The 18298-nt window shown below is 51.8% G+C and overlaps 2 protein-coding genes across 2 annotated transcripts in view; both read left to right on the forward strand.

The window, feature by feature from the left end:
• The window catches only part of LOC143692715 (uncharacterized), a 77695-nt gene extending 67392 nt beyond the window's left edge, over positions 1-10303 (forward strand). The window contains exon 3 of the mRNA XM_077172957.1: positions 9651-10303. Coding sequence (XP_077029072.1) covers positions 9651-10303 — 653 coding nt within the window. The remainder of the gene's footprint in view (positions 1-9650) is intronic.
• A 6730-nt stretch (positions 10304-17033) lies between these two features.
• On the forward strand, positions 17034-17966 carry LOC143692735 (olfactory receptor 14J1-like). The gene has a single exon (XM_077172978.1). The coding sequence runs from the start codon at positions 17034-17036 to the stop codon at positions 17964-17966; it is 933 nt and encodes a 310-aa protein (XP_077029093.1).
• The last annotated feature ends 332 nt before the right edge of the window (positions 17967-18298 follow it).

Genomic DNA, 18298 nt, shown 5'->3' on the forward strand with positions numbered 1-18298 from the left:
ATATTGTAAAAACACAGTGGCAAAATGGGCAATAAATGTCTTGCATTTCCCCAAACCCACCTGCAATTCTATGCAGGTGAAACCATTGTTGTCCCTGCTGATCCTGTGTAAGGTCCTTTGAAGCAACGATGAATCCGCTTGGCCTGGCACTATAGTAGAGGAAATGTATTGTACTTGAATATCTGTATAGAGGCTTTGCCCCGGGAGGTCCAGGTTGTCCTTGATGGGCTGCAGCTGTGATGTCCTTCGTTGGGCTGCAGCTGTGACCAATGAAGATAACTGGGATAAAAGAGGGCAGGTTAGCCAGTCCGGGAGAGCCTTGAAGGAGCCCTAATCTAAGAGAGAACAACATGCAGAAGAAGGAGTCTGTGCTGTGAAGATCTGCAGCCATAAGAACACGCCAAGCAGGTATGGACTTTAGAAATCTGATAACAACAGTATGGGACTCCAGAAATAGAACAACAACACGGCACAATCCAAAATCCCAGGGAGCCCTGGCCTATCCATCAGCTAACCCCAGCTGACGTGACTGACACAGGGAGCCCTGAATGTCATGGTCCCTGTTCGGGCACCAAAGGTCACAGTGAAGGTGGCTGCGACAAACCTCTCTGGTTCCCTGACTTCAGGGCGAGGGCGGCAAAAATGAAAAGGAGCAGGATAAATGGAGTTGCTTAAAAGGAACTTTAATAACAGGGTGAAAAACAATAAACATGGAGAAGTCAAGAACAGTATGAGGGGCAGGATCCAAAGACCCGAGACAAAGGGGAAGCGACAACATGTACACTTGGGGGTAGAACACTCTAGAACAATAACCTATAGGGGAAACAAGTAACCAATAGGGGAGGAGAACTTGGACAAGTTAGCATAACAACACTAAAGGTTTATGGGGGAACTCTCAAGCTCACCCTAAGTTAAACAAATGATTCCCAGGGCTTGAAACTCATGCCCAATTCTTTTGGGGTAAAATCTGTCTGACTCTGAGTTACAGCCGGGCTAACTCCCACGGCACTGCTTTGCTCTGGCCCTTGGGACTATGCGGCCCAACAGAGCCACAATGATGTCCTTGGTTCCATGAGGCCTCACAGTGTCACAACGGTGCCTTGGATCCATGGTGCTCTGCAGTGTCACAATGGCCCCTTCAGTTCACAAGGCTCCCAAGTGTCACCTTGGTCTGCATAGGAAGGAAACCATGGAACCTCCATGTTTCAGGAGCTGATGAACAGCAGCGACCAGAGGCCAAGGCAAGCCTGATCTGTCTGTTCTGGCAGGTTTGCTTGGAGCAACCCTTGGATATTTGAAATTATGAATGTGGAGTCCTAATTTAAAACATTTGTGCCTGGAGAAGAGGGATGGGGTTTTTTTTCATAAAAAGAAAAGCACAGAGCCCTTTCCAGTGTTTGCAAAACAGGTGAGTTCTGGCACTCAGGAGTCAAAGACCAGCCAGACCTGTCTGTCCTGGCAACTTTTGTCTGGGAGCAATCCTTGGATACATAGAAATTTGGAGGTGAAATCCTAATTTTAGCCATGGATGCCTGGAAAAAATGGAAAGTTCTTTTCCATAAAAAGAAGAGCCCAGAGCCCCACTGTTTCAGGAGCAGATTGGAGTGGCCTTCCACATTCCAAGGTCAGCCAGACCTGTCAGGTGAGCCCTGGGAGACCAAGGCAGCCACACCTGTTTCATGTTCCCTTGGTTCTACAGGACCCTGCAGTGTCACAATGGCTCCTTGATTCCATGAGGCCTTGCAGTGTCACAATGGTTCTCTTGCTTCCATGGTGCCCTCGGGTGTCATAATGGCCCCTTGGTTACACAAGTCCTTAAGGATCTTTATGGTCTCCATGGTTCCACTAGGCCCCACAGTGTCCTGATGCTCTATTGGTTCCATGAAGCCTGGCTGTGTCCAATGGCCCCTTGGTTCCATTAGGGCCACGTAGGGCAACAATGATTCCTTTGGTTCCACAAGTTCCCAGAGTGTCACAATGATCCCTTCCCTCCACAGGGCCCTGCAGGGTCACAATGATCCCCTTGGTTCCACAAGTTCCTACAGTGTCACAGGTTCCACAAGGGCCTGCAGTGTCACCATGGCCCATTGGTTCCACAATGCTCCACAGTGTCACAATGGTCTCCATAGGAAGGAAACAAGTGAGCCCCAGTGGTTCAAGGTCAGATGAGAGGCAGCCACCAGAGGCCAAGGCTGGCCAGACTTGACTGTACGGGCAGATTCTTTCTGGGAATAACCCTTGGATATAGGGAATTTTACACAGAATCCCAATTTTGGCCATGGGTGCCTAGACAAGAAAGACAGTTCTTTCCCATAGGAATAAAAGCACAGAGCCCCAGTGCTTCACGGTCAGATGGGAAGTGGCCCTTGACATGCCAAATTCAGTGGGACCTGTCAGACAGCCCCCAGGAGGCCAAACCAGGCAGACCTGTTCCATGTTCCATTGACTTCATGGGTGCCCACACTGTCACAGTGTTCTCCTTGATTCCATGAGGTCTGGCAATGTCACAATTGCTTCTTGGTTTCATGAGCCCCAACAGAGTCACAAGGGTCCATTGGCCCCACGCAGCCCCGCTGTGAAGCAATGGCTCCTTGTTTCTATTTTAAATCAATCACAATCAAACAGCAGTTTGATCGTTGATCCTTGCTTCCATAGGGCCCATGATTTGCACAATGGTCTCCTTGATTCCATGATTCCTGGATTCCACAGTCTCACCATCGTTTCCTTGGATCTCCATTGTCACAACTGAGCCATGGCTCCATGAGGTTCCGTAGTGTCACCGTGGTTGCTGTCAGAGGCTGGATGAGATCCATGTCCCGAGACACCTTGGGATGCTCGGAATGCCCGTGTGGGGCCAGGGCCGGGTCAGGCCTTGGTTTGTGGTGGGACAGAGCCCCACCCCCAGCCCTGGCCTGGCAGAGCTGCCAATCACACAGCAGGGGGTGATGTTAACCCAGCTCTGATTGGCCCAGGTGTCAATCAATCAATCAATCAATCAATCACACAGCAGCAGCTGGTGCTACCCTGTCTCTGATTGGACAAGCAACTGGCAGTCCCACCCCAGGGGCGGGGCCATGAAGGCCCAGGGGTTTAAAAGCTGGAGCACGAGGCCAGCCCAAGGTCTGGATCCTGCCTTCTGCTGGGGTTCCTCTGTTGGTGATGCTGGAACCCAAGCAGTTGGGACCCATGTGTGTGTCTTTCTCTGGATCTTCTGTCTTTCTGTTGTTTTCTATTTCTTCTCCTTCTAATCATACTTGCCTGGATCATTTTTGGATAACTTAAAATCTTTAAAGTATTTTACGTTAAAAGTGTGGGAATCCAGGGTACAGGGAATATTTCTCTGTCTGCTCTGAGGAATCCTGACCCCCAGAGAAACACTGCCTTTAACCTTCGCCAATGGAGAGGACTTCCAGGACTTTGAGATAGATTGGAATTTACCAAAGTGTAAAATAGATTAGAGGCTAGTTTAGCATGTCACTTGGGTGAGAAATTTAGGTTTTGGGATTTTTATTATGGTGTAGATAGGAAGCAAGATGGAGGAATTTGGGTGCAGTCCCTGTCTTCTTCTTCATCTACTCCATTTTCTGCAGTGTTGGTGGCACAGGGTGATTGGTCAAGAAAAGCAAAGTGCAGAGGTTATGTGGACAGTTAAGGGATGAGTTATTGGTAGATAAATAGAAATAATGAAGCTTTTAAAAGTTAATTGCATGAGACAACTTTAAAGGACCTTGAAACCGTACATTTCAGAGCCATTTTGCGGTCTTTCTCCAGCACGCGGAGCCTGCTGTGCACAGCACGCAAAACTTTAGATAAGATAACAATAAACAAGAAGCTGAAGACTGAAAAAGTCCCATGCATCTCCTTTTACCTGGCACAGAACTGCTATAGGAGGTGTCTCCCATCCAGGGAGCCCCCAGAAGGGCCCAACATAAAAGAAACATAAATAACGGGTTCCCTGAAAATGTTTGTAATAAGTTGGCTCTTTTCCATAAAGTTGTTTACTGAAGGGTTTTTTATTAACTGGCCAATCATGTGAAATGCGTTGATTAAAGGACCAGTGAGGACCACCTGTACCAAACCAAGGCACAAAAGAAAAGGATAAAAAAAAATAGGTGGCTTTTAGCCCTTACCGTTCTGATCTGGGTCTGTGTCATCTCTGACTCCACACCGACATTTGGGGATCTGTGGGGGCTATTGGGGATCCTTTCTGTATTTTGTGACCCAACAGGAGCTCCTCTTATAAAATGTTGCCTGAAGCTCCCACTGTGGTAATGACAGGAGCCCCTGTGAGTGTCTGGGACATCCCGGCTCTTTGGCAGCCTGGGGACTCCTGGGATGTCACCGTGGAGCCCCCGTGAGTGCCTGTGACAGATGGGTGCCTTTGCAGCCCAAGGTACCCTGGGATGTCACCATGGAATGGCTGCGACTGCCTCTGACCCCAGGGCTCTTTACCATCCTAGAAAGCCCTGGGAGGTCTCCATGGAGCCCCTGTCTCTGCCTGTGACATTCCAGCTCTGGAACAGCCTGGAGACTCTTGGAAAGATCCCCATGGAGCCCCTCTGAGGGCCTGTGACAAATCTGATCCTTAGCAGGCAACCATCACCAGGCCCCTGTTGCTATGGTCAGTTTCCATGGCAACCATCACCAGGCCCCTCTTGCTATGGTCAGTTTCCATGGCAACCATCCCCAGCCCCCTGTTGCTATGGTCAGTTTCCATGGCAACCATCCCCATCCCCCTGTTGCTATGCTCAGTCCCTTGGCAGCTCCATGGAGACCCCATGCCAGGGCTGGTTGCCATGGACACCAGCTCAGGCCTGCAGCCAGAGCCCGTTGCCATGGCAACCATTGGCAGCCCCATCCCCAGGCTGATGGGATCCCAGAAGCACAGAATGGGCTGAGCTGGGAGGGACCCATCAGGATCCTCCAGTCCAACTGCTGGCCCTGCACAGGACACCCCAACAATGCCAGCCTGGGCCTGGCAGCGCTGGCCAAACGCTGCTGCAGCTCAGAGAGCCCTGGAGCTGGGACCCTGCCCTGGGGAGCCTGGCCAGGGCCCCAGCAGCCTCTGGCCAAAAACCTTTTCCTGACATCCAACCTGAGCCTGCCCCGACTCAGCTGCAGCCACTCCCTCCACTCCTGTCCCTGGGCACCAGAGGGAAGAGGTTCCCACAGCCCCAGCCAGGGACCCGCTCCCAAGGCTGCTGCCATGGCCACCAGGGCTGGCACCAGCTGGGATGCTCGGTTTCCATGGGCCGGGCTTCAGGAATGGTATTCCCCAATTTCCTGCTCCTGCTAAAACCGCGCTGCCCTCGCTGCCCTCCCGCCTCCCATGGAAAGCACAAAAGGCAAAGATCCCGTGCTGGGATGAGAACAATTTATTGGGAACAGCAATGAGATAAGGAAACAAACAGGAGCAGAAACAATATTGATAACAGAAGGGATAGGTAAAACTATTTACAGAGAAAACTACAACATCAACAACTAGTTCTTCCTGGCAATGTATGGAAAGGACACCCTTCTCCTCAGGGAGAGAGAGAGAGAGAGAGTCCCTTTCCTGCTCCTGGCAATGACCTGATGTGGGCGTGAATGTAATGACACGGCCATGGCCAGACCCTCATGTTTTTCAATGCCACATCATGTCATTGGAAGGGGCAGAAAAAGGTACAGGTGTCTTCCCAGCATGGATCACAGGGAAAATGGAACACCAGGGCTCTTCCCAATGTGGATGCTCCCATGAGGGAAAAAGCTGGAGCAGTGCATGAAGCTGTTCCTTCAGTCGGGGCATTTGCAGGGCTTCCCTTGCTGGTGGCTCCGTTGGTGTCTTGTCAAATGAGAGCTCTTGGAGAAGCTCTTCCCGCACTGGGGACACTGGTAGGGCCTCTCCCCAGTGTGGATGCGTTGGTGGATGATGAGGGCAGAGCTGCAGCTGAAGCCCTTCCCACACTCCCCACACTCATAGGGCCATTCCCCAGTGTGGATCATCTGGTGGCTGATCAGGCTGCTGCTCTGCCTGAAGCTCTTCCCACACTCCAAGCACTTGTGGGGCTTCTCCCCATTGTGAAGCTGCCCATGGACCACCAGCTCTGAGCTCTGGCTGAAGCTCTGACCACCTTCCTGGCTCAGCGTGGGTCTTTCCTCCTCAGAACACACTGGGCTGGGTTTGCAGCCCCTCCTCCTGTGTAATCTCTGGGGCTTTTCCTCCACGTTGGAATTCTGCACCGTGGAGCCACTCAAAATGGCCTCTTCCAAGATGTTCTGCTGTGGGGATTTGTCCTCCCTGGTCCCCATCCTCAGCTTCTTCCCTGGGGGAGGAAGGACAAGGAGAGGATGGGATTTGCCTCCATGCCAGAGGGAAGGGGAAGGAGATCCCCCCAGTGCATCCCCGGCAGGACGGGGTTGGCAGCAGGGTTGTCCTGCAGCCGGGGGCTGTGCTGGGCTGGGAATTGGAGCAGGAGAGAGGGGGAAAGGGGCACTGACTTCCTCCTCACCTGCCTGGCTGTCCCAGGGCATTGTGTCAGTTTGAAAAGACAGGTGTCTGCTAAGGAAGGCAGGAGACTCCCCTGAAATGGAAAATGTTAATCCCTTCACTTGGAATTATAATTTTCAAAACAAGAGGCTGTCAAGCAAAGTCTATGGGAATAGGAGTAACAGTTCTTCAGAAGGAAAATTAAAAATACAAATGCAGTAGTACTACAAACTACTTACGGAGTAAGAATATGACCTGACACCCTGTGGGTCAGAGTGTTGGTAGCACTCCTGTTAAATGGTGGCTGCAGTGCTCCTGCAGGGACAGGTGTGGTTCTGTTGGAGCAGTGATCCTGTAGAAGGGTGGAGTTTTCCTCTGAAGGTCCAGTTGTGGTGTCGATTGGCCTGGTCTTCCTCTGGGATCCAGTGGAGCTGAAAGCTGCTCTTCTGGGAATCCTGTGGGAGAAGGCTGACTCTGTTGTTCACATTCTCAGATTATATCCAGGTAGGAATGCTTGGCTCCTCCCTCTGGGCAGATCTTCTCACAATGGGATGATGGAATTTTTATCAGTGACACTCAATGGCCCATTAACAGAAGATATCTCCCTGGAGGGAGGATTCATGTGGAAGAGATAAAGTAAACTGCTCAATTAACAGATGATAATTGCCCCAGCTTTAACAGAGGGTAATTGAATACACACCCAGCTAAACCTGAGACACTGTTCCAGCCTTGGAAAGCAGGATTTGGTACCAGGATTCTTTAGGGAATGCAACCCTGATTGAAGGCAGAGATAGAATCTCCAGAGCCTGCAGCCAGAAATGGACAGTTGTGTCATACTCATTTCAACATCTTCTCTTTTGGAATTATTGACTAATGATTATTTGCTTTTCCTATCTAATATTTTTGTAATTTTTTGCAAATTTGCATTATCTAAATTACACTGTTCCTTAAGTTAAGTTGGTGTCTGTGTCTTTGGTGCGGGCCCTGCCCACTGGCGAAACAGGGCCCAATCCTGCCTAAGTGTTACCTGGGGAGACAAAACCCTGACTGCAAATGTGCCCCCTTCCTCCTTGTTCCCCACACTTCATGCACTGATCATGATGTCCTATGGTCTGGGCTATCCCTGGGGTCAGCTGGGATCTCCTGTCCTGGCTGTGTCCCCTCCCAAGCTCCCCCACACCCTCAGCCCCTCCCCAGCGTGGCCGAATGAGGGGCAGGACAGGCCTTGGCTCAGTGCGAGCTCAGCAAGGACAAAACCATCTCTGTGTGCTCAGCCCTGTGCTCAGCCCCTGGGCCCGGCATTTCCTCCACTGCCACCCCAGAGCCCCCTTTCCCACCCCTCTGCCCCACGGCCGCCGCAGCACCGGCTGACAATAGAAGCAATTCTGTGGCAATTCCAAGTTTCCTTGGTTCCTGCACAGCTCCAGCTCAGCTGCTGGCAGGTTACAATTAAAGAAAAGTGCAAATTCGGCCCAATACAGATATTATTAAAAGGAAGGGAAAGCTCTGTGTAGCTGTCACAAAGGTGACAGGGATGAAGAGAAAAATGATTCTCACATTTGGAAAAAACCCAAGCCTGGGAATTCAGTAGTTATTTGGGAATTTAGCTACTTGAGCTGGGCTTCTTGTGGGACTTTTAGCAGCCTTGTGTTCCTCACCATGTGGTGAATGAACCTTGTCAGTCTTGCTGGTATCATTTGCTCCATTTCCTCCAGTGATTTTAACAAACTTTTCAAGGAGGGACAACAAAATATTTTCTTTACACTCCAGTCCCACAACAGCCATTTTCCTCATCAGTTCTCCCATAGGTCGCTCAGACGAAGCTGCATCCAAGTTTCCAAGAGTTCCTCCAGAGAGACCCACAACCTCCTCAGAGGAAGGAACCATGCTGTTGTCAAAGGCAACTGGGGTCAAAGAACAGTGCCCTGAACTCACTGTGCCAAAATAATTTTGCAATCTGGTTAAGAAAATATTAGAGAGATGCCATTTGCCCTGGAGCAGGGCAAGTGTGACATTGTCCCCTGTGTGTGTGTGGCCTTCCAAGGGTGGGGGTTTTACACCTGAGCCAGTTTGGGTAAGGGGGGTGGTGTTCACCCCCTGAGCAGGGATTCCCCCACTGTTTCAGGCTGCAATGTAAGATGGAACCAAATGCATGTTTTCAATCCCCATCTTCATCAGCTGCTATAAACAGGCGGGGCAGTGTTCTTGATCTCTTCCATGACTCAGCCCTGATAACGCCCTCCAGGGGAGATATCTTCTGGGAATGGGCCATTGAGTGTCACTGCAGGACTGATAGAATTCCATCCTCCCATTGTGGGATGCTCCGCCCAGGGGGAGGGTCCAAGCATTCCTACCTGCATATAAGGTGAGCCTTGCAACACCAGGAGCAGCTTGCCTACTGGATTCCCAGAGGACAAGAGCTCCAGAACCACCCCTGGACCTCCAGAGGAAGACCAGACCCTTCTACAGGATCACTGCTTGGACAGAATCACGTTCATCCCTCCAACAGGACTGCAGCCACCATTTAATGGGACTGCAGCCACCAGCCTGACCAGCAGGATGTCAGGTTATATCCAGACTCTGTCAGTTTAAGGCAGTGTTTCTGCATCATTGCCTCGATCTTCATTTTCTTATTAAATTGTAATTCTGGTTTAGACCCTCCCCAGGTTTGCCTTCAAACAAGTACAAAATTCAATGTACTTATCCCTTGTTTTCTTCTCAAAACAGGATTTTCCATCCCTTAAACTTGGCCAGATGGAGGAGGAGGCTGCGAGGAAGAAGACGGTGCCCCAGGAGCCCCAGGCAGGTGAGGAGGAAGTCAGTGCCCCTTTCCCCCTCTCTCCTGCTCCATCTCCCAGCCCAGCACAGCCCCCGGCTGCAGGACAACCCTGCTGCCAACCCCGTCCTGCTAGGGATGCACTGGGGGGATCTCCTTCCCCTTCCCTCTGGCATGGAGGCAAATCCCATCCTCTCCTTGTCCTTCCTCCCCCAGGGAAGAAGCTGAGGATGGAGACCAGGGAGGACAAATCCCTGTGGCAGAACCTCATGGAAGAGGCCAATTCGAGTGGCTCCACAGTGCAGAATTCCAACGTGGAGGACAAGTCCCAGAGATTCCACAGGAGAAGGGGCTCCAAACCCAGCCCAGGGTGCTCTGAGGAGGAAAGACACACCCTGAGCCAGGAAGGTGGACAGAGCTTCAGCCAGAGCTCCGAGCTGGTGGCCCATGAGCAGCTTCATGATGGGAAAAAGCCCCACAAGTGCTTGGAGTGTGGGAAGAGCTTCAGGCAGAGCAGCACCCTGATCAGCCACCAGATGATCCACACTGGGGAATGGCCCTATGAGTGTGGGGAGTGTGGGAAGGGCTTCAGCTGCAGCTCCACCCTTTTGACCCACCAGTGCATCCACACTGGGGAGAGGCCCTACGAGTGTCCTGAGTGCCAGAAGAGGTTTCACACCAGCCCTGATCTCGCCAGGCACCGGCAGATTCACACAGAGGAAAGGCCCTTCAACTGCCCTGATTGCGGGATGGGCTTCAAGCGCAAGTACCACCTCATCAGGCACCAGCTCATCCACACTGGGGAGAGACCCTACGAGTGCCGCACGTGTGGGAAGAGGTTTCGGACCAGCTCAAATCTCCTCCTGCATGAGCGGATTCACGCGGATGAGAGGCCCTTCTACTGCCCTGACTGCGGGAAGAGCTTCAAGCACAATTCCACCCTCATCAGGCACCAGCGCATCCACACTGGGGAGAGGCAGAGGCCTTACGAGTGTCCCCAGTGTGGGAAGAGCTTCACCAGAAGCTCTCATTTGACAAGACACCAACGGAGCCACCCGTAAATGAAGCCCTGCAAGTGCCTCGATTGCAGGAACAGCTTGATGCACCACTCCAGCTTCATCCCCCATGGGAGAAGCCAGATTGCAAAGAGCCCTGGTGATCCATGTTCCCTGTGATCCATGCTGGGAAGACACCTGTACCTTTTCCTGCCCTTTGCCAATGACCTGATGTGGGATTGGAGAACATGAGGGTCTGGCCATGGCCCTGTCATTACATTCAGTCCCACCTCAGATCATTGCCAGGGACAGGAAAGGGACTCTCTCTCTCTCCCTGAGGAGAAGGGTGTCCTTTCCAGGCAAGAAATATTGTAGCCAGGCAGACCCTGTGAGTTGTCTTGTAGTTTTCCCTGTAAACAGTTTTATTGATGCCTTCTGTTATCAATATTGTTTCTGTTCCTGTTTGTTCCTTATCTCGTTGCTGTTCCCAATAAATTGTTCTTATCCCAGCCCGGGATCTTTGCCTTTTGTGCTTTCCATGGGAGGCGGGAGGGCAGCGAGGGCAGCGTGATTTTAGCAGGAGCAGGAAATTGGGGAATACCATTCCTGAAGCCCGGCCCGTGGAAAGCGAGCATCCCAGCTGGTGCCAGCCCTGGTGGCCATGGCAGCAGCCTTGGGAGCGGGTCCCTGGCTGGGGCTGTGGGAACCTCTTCCCTCTGGTGCCCAGGGACAGGAGTGGAGGGAGCGGCTGCAGCTGAGTTGGGGCAGGCTCAGGTTGGATGTCAGGAAAAGGTTTTTGGCCAGAGGCTGCTGGGGCCCTGGCCAGGCTCCCCAGGGCAGGGTCCCAGCTCCAGGGCTCTCTGAGCTGCAGCAGCGTTTGGCCAGCGCTGCCAGGCCCAGGCTGGCATTGTTGGGGTGTCCTGTGCAGGGCCAGCAGTTGGACTGGAGGATCCTGATGGGTCCCTCCCAGCTCAGCCAATTCTGTGCTTCTGGGATCCCATCAGCCTGGGGATGGGGGCTGCCAATGGTTGCCATGGCAACGGGCTCTGGCTGCAGGCCTGAGCTGGTGTCCATGGCAACCACCCCTGGCATGGGGTCTCCATGGAGCTGCCAAGGGACTGAGCATAGCAGCAGGGGGCTGGTGATGGTTGCCATGGAAACTGACCATAGCAACAGTGGACTGGTGATGGTTGCCTGCTAAGGATCAGATTTGTCACAGGTCCTCAGAAGGGTTCCATGGGGACTTTCCAAGAGTCTCCAGGCTGTTCCAGAGCTGGAATGTCACACACAGAGACAGGGGCTCCATGGATGCCTCCCAGGGCTTTCTGGGATGGTAAAGAGCCCTGTGGTCAGAGACAGTCACAGCCATCCCATGGTGACATCCCAGGAGTCCCCAGGCTGCCAAAGAGCCGGGATGTCCCAGACCCTCACATGGGTTCCTGTCATGACCACAGTGGGAGCTTCAGGCAACATTTATTAGAGAAGCTCCTGTTGGGTCACGAGGTGCAGGAACAATCCCCAATACTCCCCATAGATCCCCAAATGTCACTGTTGAATCAGTGTTCCGTGCTTTCTTTCCAATGGAAAACAAGCATCCTTATCCTCCAGGTGTCCATGTCTGAAATTGGATTCCACCTCCAAAATTCTGGATATCCAAGGGTTGCTCCCAGGCAAAATCTGCCAGTACCATCAAGCCTGGGTGGCCTGGACCTCTGGTGACTGCCCCTGCAACACTGGGGCTGGGTTCTTCCCTCCCCATGGAGATCACTGGGACACTGTGGAGACCTCATGGAACCAAGGGAATCATTGTGGCACCACTGGAGCCCATGGAACCAAGGGGCCATGGTGACACAGTGGGGCTTCATGGAACCCAGAGACCATTATGGCTCCGTGGGGCCTGATGGAACCATGGAGACCATTGGGACCCTTCAGGGCCTGGTGTCACCAAGGGGGCATTATGGCACCTCAGGGCCTCAGGGAAGCAAGGGACCATTGGGACACTGTGGGGCCCCATGGAACTGAGGGAACATGGAACAGACCTGGCTGGTTTGGCTTCCCAGGGGTCCCCTGACAGGTCTGGCTGATGTTGCAATGTCAAGGGCCGCCTCTCATCAGCTCCTGGAAAACTGGGGCTCCGTGCTTTTCTTGCTATGGGAAAGAACCGCCCCCCTTTTCAGATGCCCATTGCCAAAATTGAAACTCTCCCTAAAGCAATTCCTATATGCAAGGATATCACTCAGAACAAAATCCTGCTTGCTCTGGCTGGCCTTGGCCTCTGGTGGCCATTTCTCATCTGCCCCTGAAACACTGGGGCTCTGTTCCTTCCTTCCTATGGAAAGGAACCGGCTTTCAGGTCCAGGGACCATGGCCAAAATTAGAATTTGGCCTCTCAATTCTGTTTATCCAAGGACTGATCTCAGACAAAAGTAGCCAGGACAGACAGGTCAGGCTGGCCCTGTCCTCTGGTGATTTTCTTAGACTCTGAGCTGAATGTTTTCATTTGAAAACATCTTGGAGAGGGCCCGGAGATCTCCCAGGGAGGTATTTTGAAACCTCGGGCACATGAGCACTATATATGGACAAAGGAGGTCTGTGCTCTGCGCTGTTGTGTTGGTTTTGCATCACGGAAGTGATGTTCTAAGAGAAGCTGCTAGCAGTTTCCTCCATGTCTGACAAAAAAAACAATCAGTAATTATCTTTGAGAACTGACAATCTGTTAAACTATGAAGGAAACTGTACACGCCTCTGTGAAGACACATGTTAAAGATGAGAAAGCCTGGGAGGGTCTCTTTCCCTTCTGGCTGGCACAGAGGTAACAAGGCTGACCCGGCCCCGTCTCAGCCAGGCCGGGCCGGGCGGCTCCTGCCGTGGGGCCGGGCCCCTTCCCAGGGACCCCGCCAGGCCCCATCGGCTGCCGGGCAGGGCAGGGGAGGCCGCGGGGCCGAGGCCGGGCCGGGCCATGGCTGCAGTTGGGAACATCTGGGCCCTGCTGAGCCCTGCCCCGCCGCCAGCCCGGGCCCAGCCAGGATCCGCCGGGCCCCAGGAGCAGCCCCGGGCCGGGCCGGCTCGGCCAAGATTCTGCCACCCTTGGGCTTCAGCCGCAAGCCCTGGGCAGGGGCAGGAGAAGCCATCGGCCCCGGCCGTGCTGCTGCTGTGCTCTGGCCTGGCTGCTGAGATCCTGGCCCTGCCCCAGCGCGGCCCATCCTGACACAGCCCCAGCGCAGCCGCTGCAGAAACCTCCATCGTAAAACAGCTCCGGCCGCAAGCACCGAGCCCGGCCGGGGGCACAGAACCATCTGCAGGCCCCGGGTGAGATATGAACTCTTTCAGTGCTTCCATCCTCCCTCCAGTGAGAGAAAAGGACAAAGTGCAGGCACACAGAGGAGTAACATGAAGACTCCGAGGTCACTGAATAGGAAGTTGAGTCCCAGATGGAAGGGATGAGGAGATGCCTTGATCTTGGGGCTGAAATCCTCTTGTAAAGCTATGGAGAAGGATGTAATTAATATATCAGACTCTCTTTTTCCCTATAACGATTTGAAAATATGGGGAGATGACTTGTTCAGCAAAAACCTCCATGCTAAAGTAGGCAAATGTTGAAGTAGCTGTGATCCTATGAGAAGTTTAAACAGAGAAAGAGAGAAGAGTGGTGAGATCCTGTGGCCTCAGGGAGAGAAGAAGAAGATCTCTGTTGTCAGAGATGAAGATGATTTCAGAAATAGATGAAGAGAATCTTTGCTCTTGAACAGCTCATCTTTAAACTCATACCCCATTAGTTGACATGGCCCATAAAAACAGCTGTGGGAAAAGCTATGAAAAATGGGAGGGACTTGACAATTGCAGATTTTCTGGGCAGCTGCTCTTCATGGGAATTGAGAGCCACGAGCAAATGTTTTTCTTATGGAGAAGTCTCCATAGCATGAGAGAGAGACTCCTCTCCCTAAGTGAACTGAAGAAAGACTGTTCTAGATGGTGTAAACTGACTGAAACTTTCAGGTTTTGTCTCCTGACATTGTCAGTAAGAAAGAAAATGTTGTAGGGAAAGGAGAAGTGTTCAGATCCTTATTACTCTTTCTTCTTTTTACTGGTAATAAACTTTTCTGTATACCCTTTTAAAATTTTGAGCCTACTTTGCCTTTCTCCTAATCCTATCTCACAGCAGGAAATGAGTAAATATATTCCAGTGAGTGCAATGGTAATTAGCCAACACTGATCCCACTGCACTGATAGATGCATTGGTGAGAAATCTCAAATTAGCAAACGAAAAATCACTCCAGATACATCATTGATAAACTGCATTAGAGCAGAGGGAAATCAATGCAGAGCCATGGTTTGTCAGGATTTGCTGCATCCTGGTGAGCCCTGTGGTGCATTTGGAGCTGAGCCCTTGAACCTCAGGGCCTGAGTGGAGATTGCACAAACCTTTCAAGGAGTCAAAGTCACAAGAAAACCCCAAAGTGTCTCAAAGCATGAATGGCTCTCAGTGAGGTCCATCCCCAACACAGGCTCCTCATGGACTCCTTGGAGGAGAGAATCGGAGGCCAGGATTGACCAAAAACATCTCAGAGACTCAAAGTGGAAAGGAAATTCCAAACTACCTTAAAAATTTTGAGAAGCTCAAAGCATAACTGAGCACCACTGAGTGTCAGTACAGAGCTCTCAAGGGACTCATTAAAGCAGATAATTGGAGCCATGATTGCACAAACCTCTCACAGAGTCTGTATCAAAAGGGAAACAACAAGTACCTTAAAATAACTGAAGTACTTGAAGCATTAATGAGCCCACTGAATGTTGTTACTGATAACGGCTCTCCAGGGACTCATTAGGCAGATAATTGGAACCTGTAAATGCACAATCTTTCTCATAGAGTCTGTATCAAAAGGGAAAGAGGAAGTAGCTTAAAAAACTTAAGTACCCTGAAGTATTAATGAGTCCCAATCAATGCTGCAACAGGCAGAGAATCTCCAGGGACTAATTACAGCAGATAATTGGAGGCCATGATTGCACAAACCTCTCAGAGACTGCAAGGCAAAAGCCAAACCCAAAGTCCTTTGAAAAACCTGCAGTCCCTGCAGGGAGCATGAAGGAGCCCCCAGGGCCATTGCTGAGCAAGGCTCCCCAGGGACTCCTTGCAGCAGATCCTTGAGGCCACTGGGATGTGGGCTAGGGGGGGATGCTGAGGGCAGCACAAGGGGCTGACAGTGCCCAGCCTGGCTGGGGCTGTGCCAGGAGGCCCCAGGGCCTCAGGACAAGGTGTCTCCTCCCAGCCCTTGCTGGCACAGACCCTGCTGTGCCCCTGGGCACCAAGACTTGGCTTCTCTTTGTCCCCACCTGTCATCACTGCCTGCAGTTCTCTGCTCTGCCTGGGGCCTGGGGACACTTGCTCAGTCGTGTCCCTCTCTGGGACCCATTAAAAGTCCAAGAAACTTTGGAGTTGGATTCTGGCTTGGAGTTCTGGAGAGGTTTCTTCAGCTCCCTCTCAGGGACTGATGTCCAGGGCCTGAGCACAAAGCCCCAGAGGCTGATTAAAGTCCTTGTGCTGTGTCTGTGCTGCTGAGCTGGGCTGGGCCCCTGGCACAGAGGCAGCTCCTGCTCACCAAGAAGAGCTTCAAAAGCACATTTCTCTTGATGAGCAGCTCTTGTGCCAGCCCAGCAGGGCTGGGGCACTGCCTGCAGCCAGCCCGGGCACAGCACAGAGGCACAGAGAGCTTCAATCAGTCAGGGCTGGGAACTGGCTGAGAAGTGCCTGGGGCACAATCACTGCCAGCCCTTGGCACAGGAACCTCTGGCTGCAGGACAGTGCAGCTGCAGCTCCTGGAGCCATCTCCTCAAGCTGGAACATCCCAATGCCTACAGACTCTGTGAGTACAACTCTGGGTATTTCTGGTGCAGGGGAGGTGAAATGTTCATGAAGCTCTGACATTCTCAAGGGTTCTGGTCAGTCATAGAATATTTCCAAGTCTAGGATTTTGATAAAATACAAGAAATTTCTTAAGACTTTGTATTCAGTTTCCTACTATTGAAGAATGGTAGAGAGGTGGTGATAAATATTAAAGGATGATTATAAATTTTGACAATTGCCTGTAATATCTGACCTGGTAAATTTTGCTTATGAATTATTATTTATGAAATTTTAAAAGTTCACAAGACATCCAAACTCTTGCTTTTAGTGATCAGTAGATTTACAGGAGATCCCTAATGTGCTTTCAGCCCCTCTGCCCATGGACAGCAGCAGCATCACCTTTGCTGGAGCCATCAGGCTCAGTCTGAGCTGTCCTTTCTCCACGCTGCAAACAGAACCTGCCCCCAGGCAGTGCCCTGCAAACAGGCAGGGTTCTGTAGGGCCAAGGAGAGTGCACAGAGATTTGGGGGCTGTGAGTGCTGGCAGGGAGAGATCAGGCACAGGGAAACACCTGCAGGAGGGAAACCTGCAGGAAGCAAAGAGAAGATCAGGCAATGGTAGAAAACAAACCCCAGCAATGCTGTGGCAGGGAGAGTTTAGAGATGCCCACAGGAGCCCCTGCAGTGCAGCCCCTCCCTCTGAACAAGCCCCCTCCCTCCTGTGCCCCAGCCAAGCCTCTGCCCTCAGCCTGTGAGTTCCTGATATCTAAGAATAGAAGGAGAGATATAGGGGGAGCTTAAAAAGAAAACCCTGGAACTCTTAAACACCAAAGGCTGTCTGTGTGTTCCAGAGGAGGGTGTACGGAAAATGGCTTTGATTTTGGTTACAGGAATCTCCTCTAACTCTTCACTGTCCTATTCTCCATGAACAGGTGCCCATGTGGAGTCCCAGCAAATGTCCAACAGCAGCTCCATCAGGCACTTCCTGCTGCTGGCATTGGCAGACACGCGGCAGCTGCAGCTCCTGCACTTCTGCCTCTTGCTGGGCATCTCCCTGGCTGCCCTCCTGGGCAACGGCCTCATCATCAGCGCCGTAGCCTGCGGCCACCACCTGCACACGCCCATGTTCTTCTTCCTGCTCAACCTGGCCCTCGCTGACCTGGGCTCCATCTGCACCACTGTCCCCAAAGCCATGCACAATTCCCTCTGGGACACCAGCAACATCTCCTACACTGCATGTGCTGCACAGCTATTTTTCTTTCTCTTCTTCATCTCAGCAGAGTTCTATCTTCTGACCGTGATGTGCTATGACCGCTATGTGTCCATCTGCAAACCCCTGCACTACGGGACCCTCCTGTGCAGCAGAGCTTGTGCCCACATGGCAGCAGCTGCCTGGGCCAGTGCCTTTCTCAATGCTCTCGTGCACACGGCCAATACATTTTCCCTGCCCCTGTGCCATGGCAATGCCCTGGGCCAGTTCTTCTGTGAAATCCCCCAGATCCTCAAGCTCTCCTGCTCAGACACAAACCTGAGGGAATTTGGGCTTGTTGCTTTTAGTGCTTTTCTTTTTTTGGGTTGTTTTGTGTTCATTGTTTTCTCCTATGTGCAGATCTTCAGGGCTGTGCTGAGGATCCCCTCTGAGCAGGGACGGCACAAAGCCTTTTCCACCTGCCTCCCTCACCTGGCTGTGCTATCCCTGTTCATCATCACTGCCACATTTGCTCACTTGAAGCCCCCCTCCATGTCCTCCCCATCCCTGGATCTGGCCCTGTCAGTTCTGTACTCGGTGGTGACTCCAGCCCTGAACCCCCTCATCTACAGCCTGAGGAACCAGGAGCTCAAGGATACCCTGAGAAAAATGATGACTGTATCTTTTCAGAAACAATAAACTCTCTCTTTTCTGCTTCAGAACCTTCAGAATGTAATTCTTTACAATCTCTCGGCCATTTATTCCTATTTGTCCATTTTTTCATTGGGACTTTTTCTTATTATTTTTCCGTGTTATAATGTGTTTTATAAAATGCTGTAATACTCCACTGAGCATTTCTACATCTACTTTTTTTTTGAAACACCAAGACTTTAAGGAGGCTTGATCCCTGTGAATTTGAATAAAATCCACTGTCTGCCCTGCCTTGTGTGTCCAAGGCATTTCCTCAGCCCCTCTCTGGCTCTGCAGGGGCAGTGCCTGTGAGCTTAGGCTGAGGGAAGGGGCTCCCAGCA

Source organism: Agelaius phoeniceus (assembly GCF_051311805.1).
Source record: "Agelaius phoeniceus isolate bAgePho1 chromosome W unlocalized genomic scaffold, bAgePho1.hap1 SUPER_W_unloc_2, whole genome shotgun sequence".
Classification (NCBI taxonomy): domain Eukaryota; kingdom Metazoa; phylum Chordata; class Aves; order Passeriformes; family Icteridae; genus Agelaius; species Agelaius phoeniceus.

Coding starts and splice junctions, on each gene's coding strand:
- LOC143692735 (XM_077172978.1), top strand. CDS start 17,034: ATGTCCAACAGCAGCTCCATCAGGCACTTCCTGCTGCTGGCATTGGCA.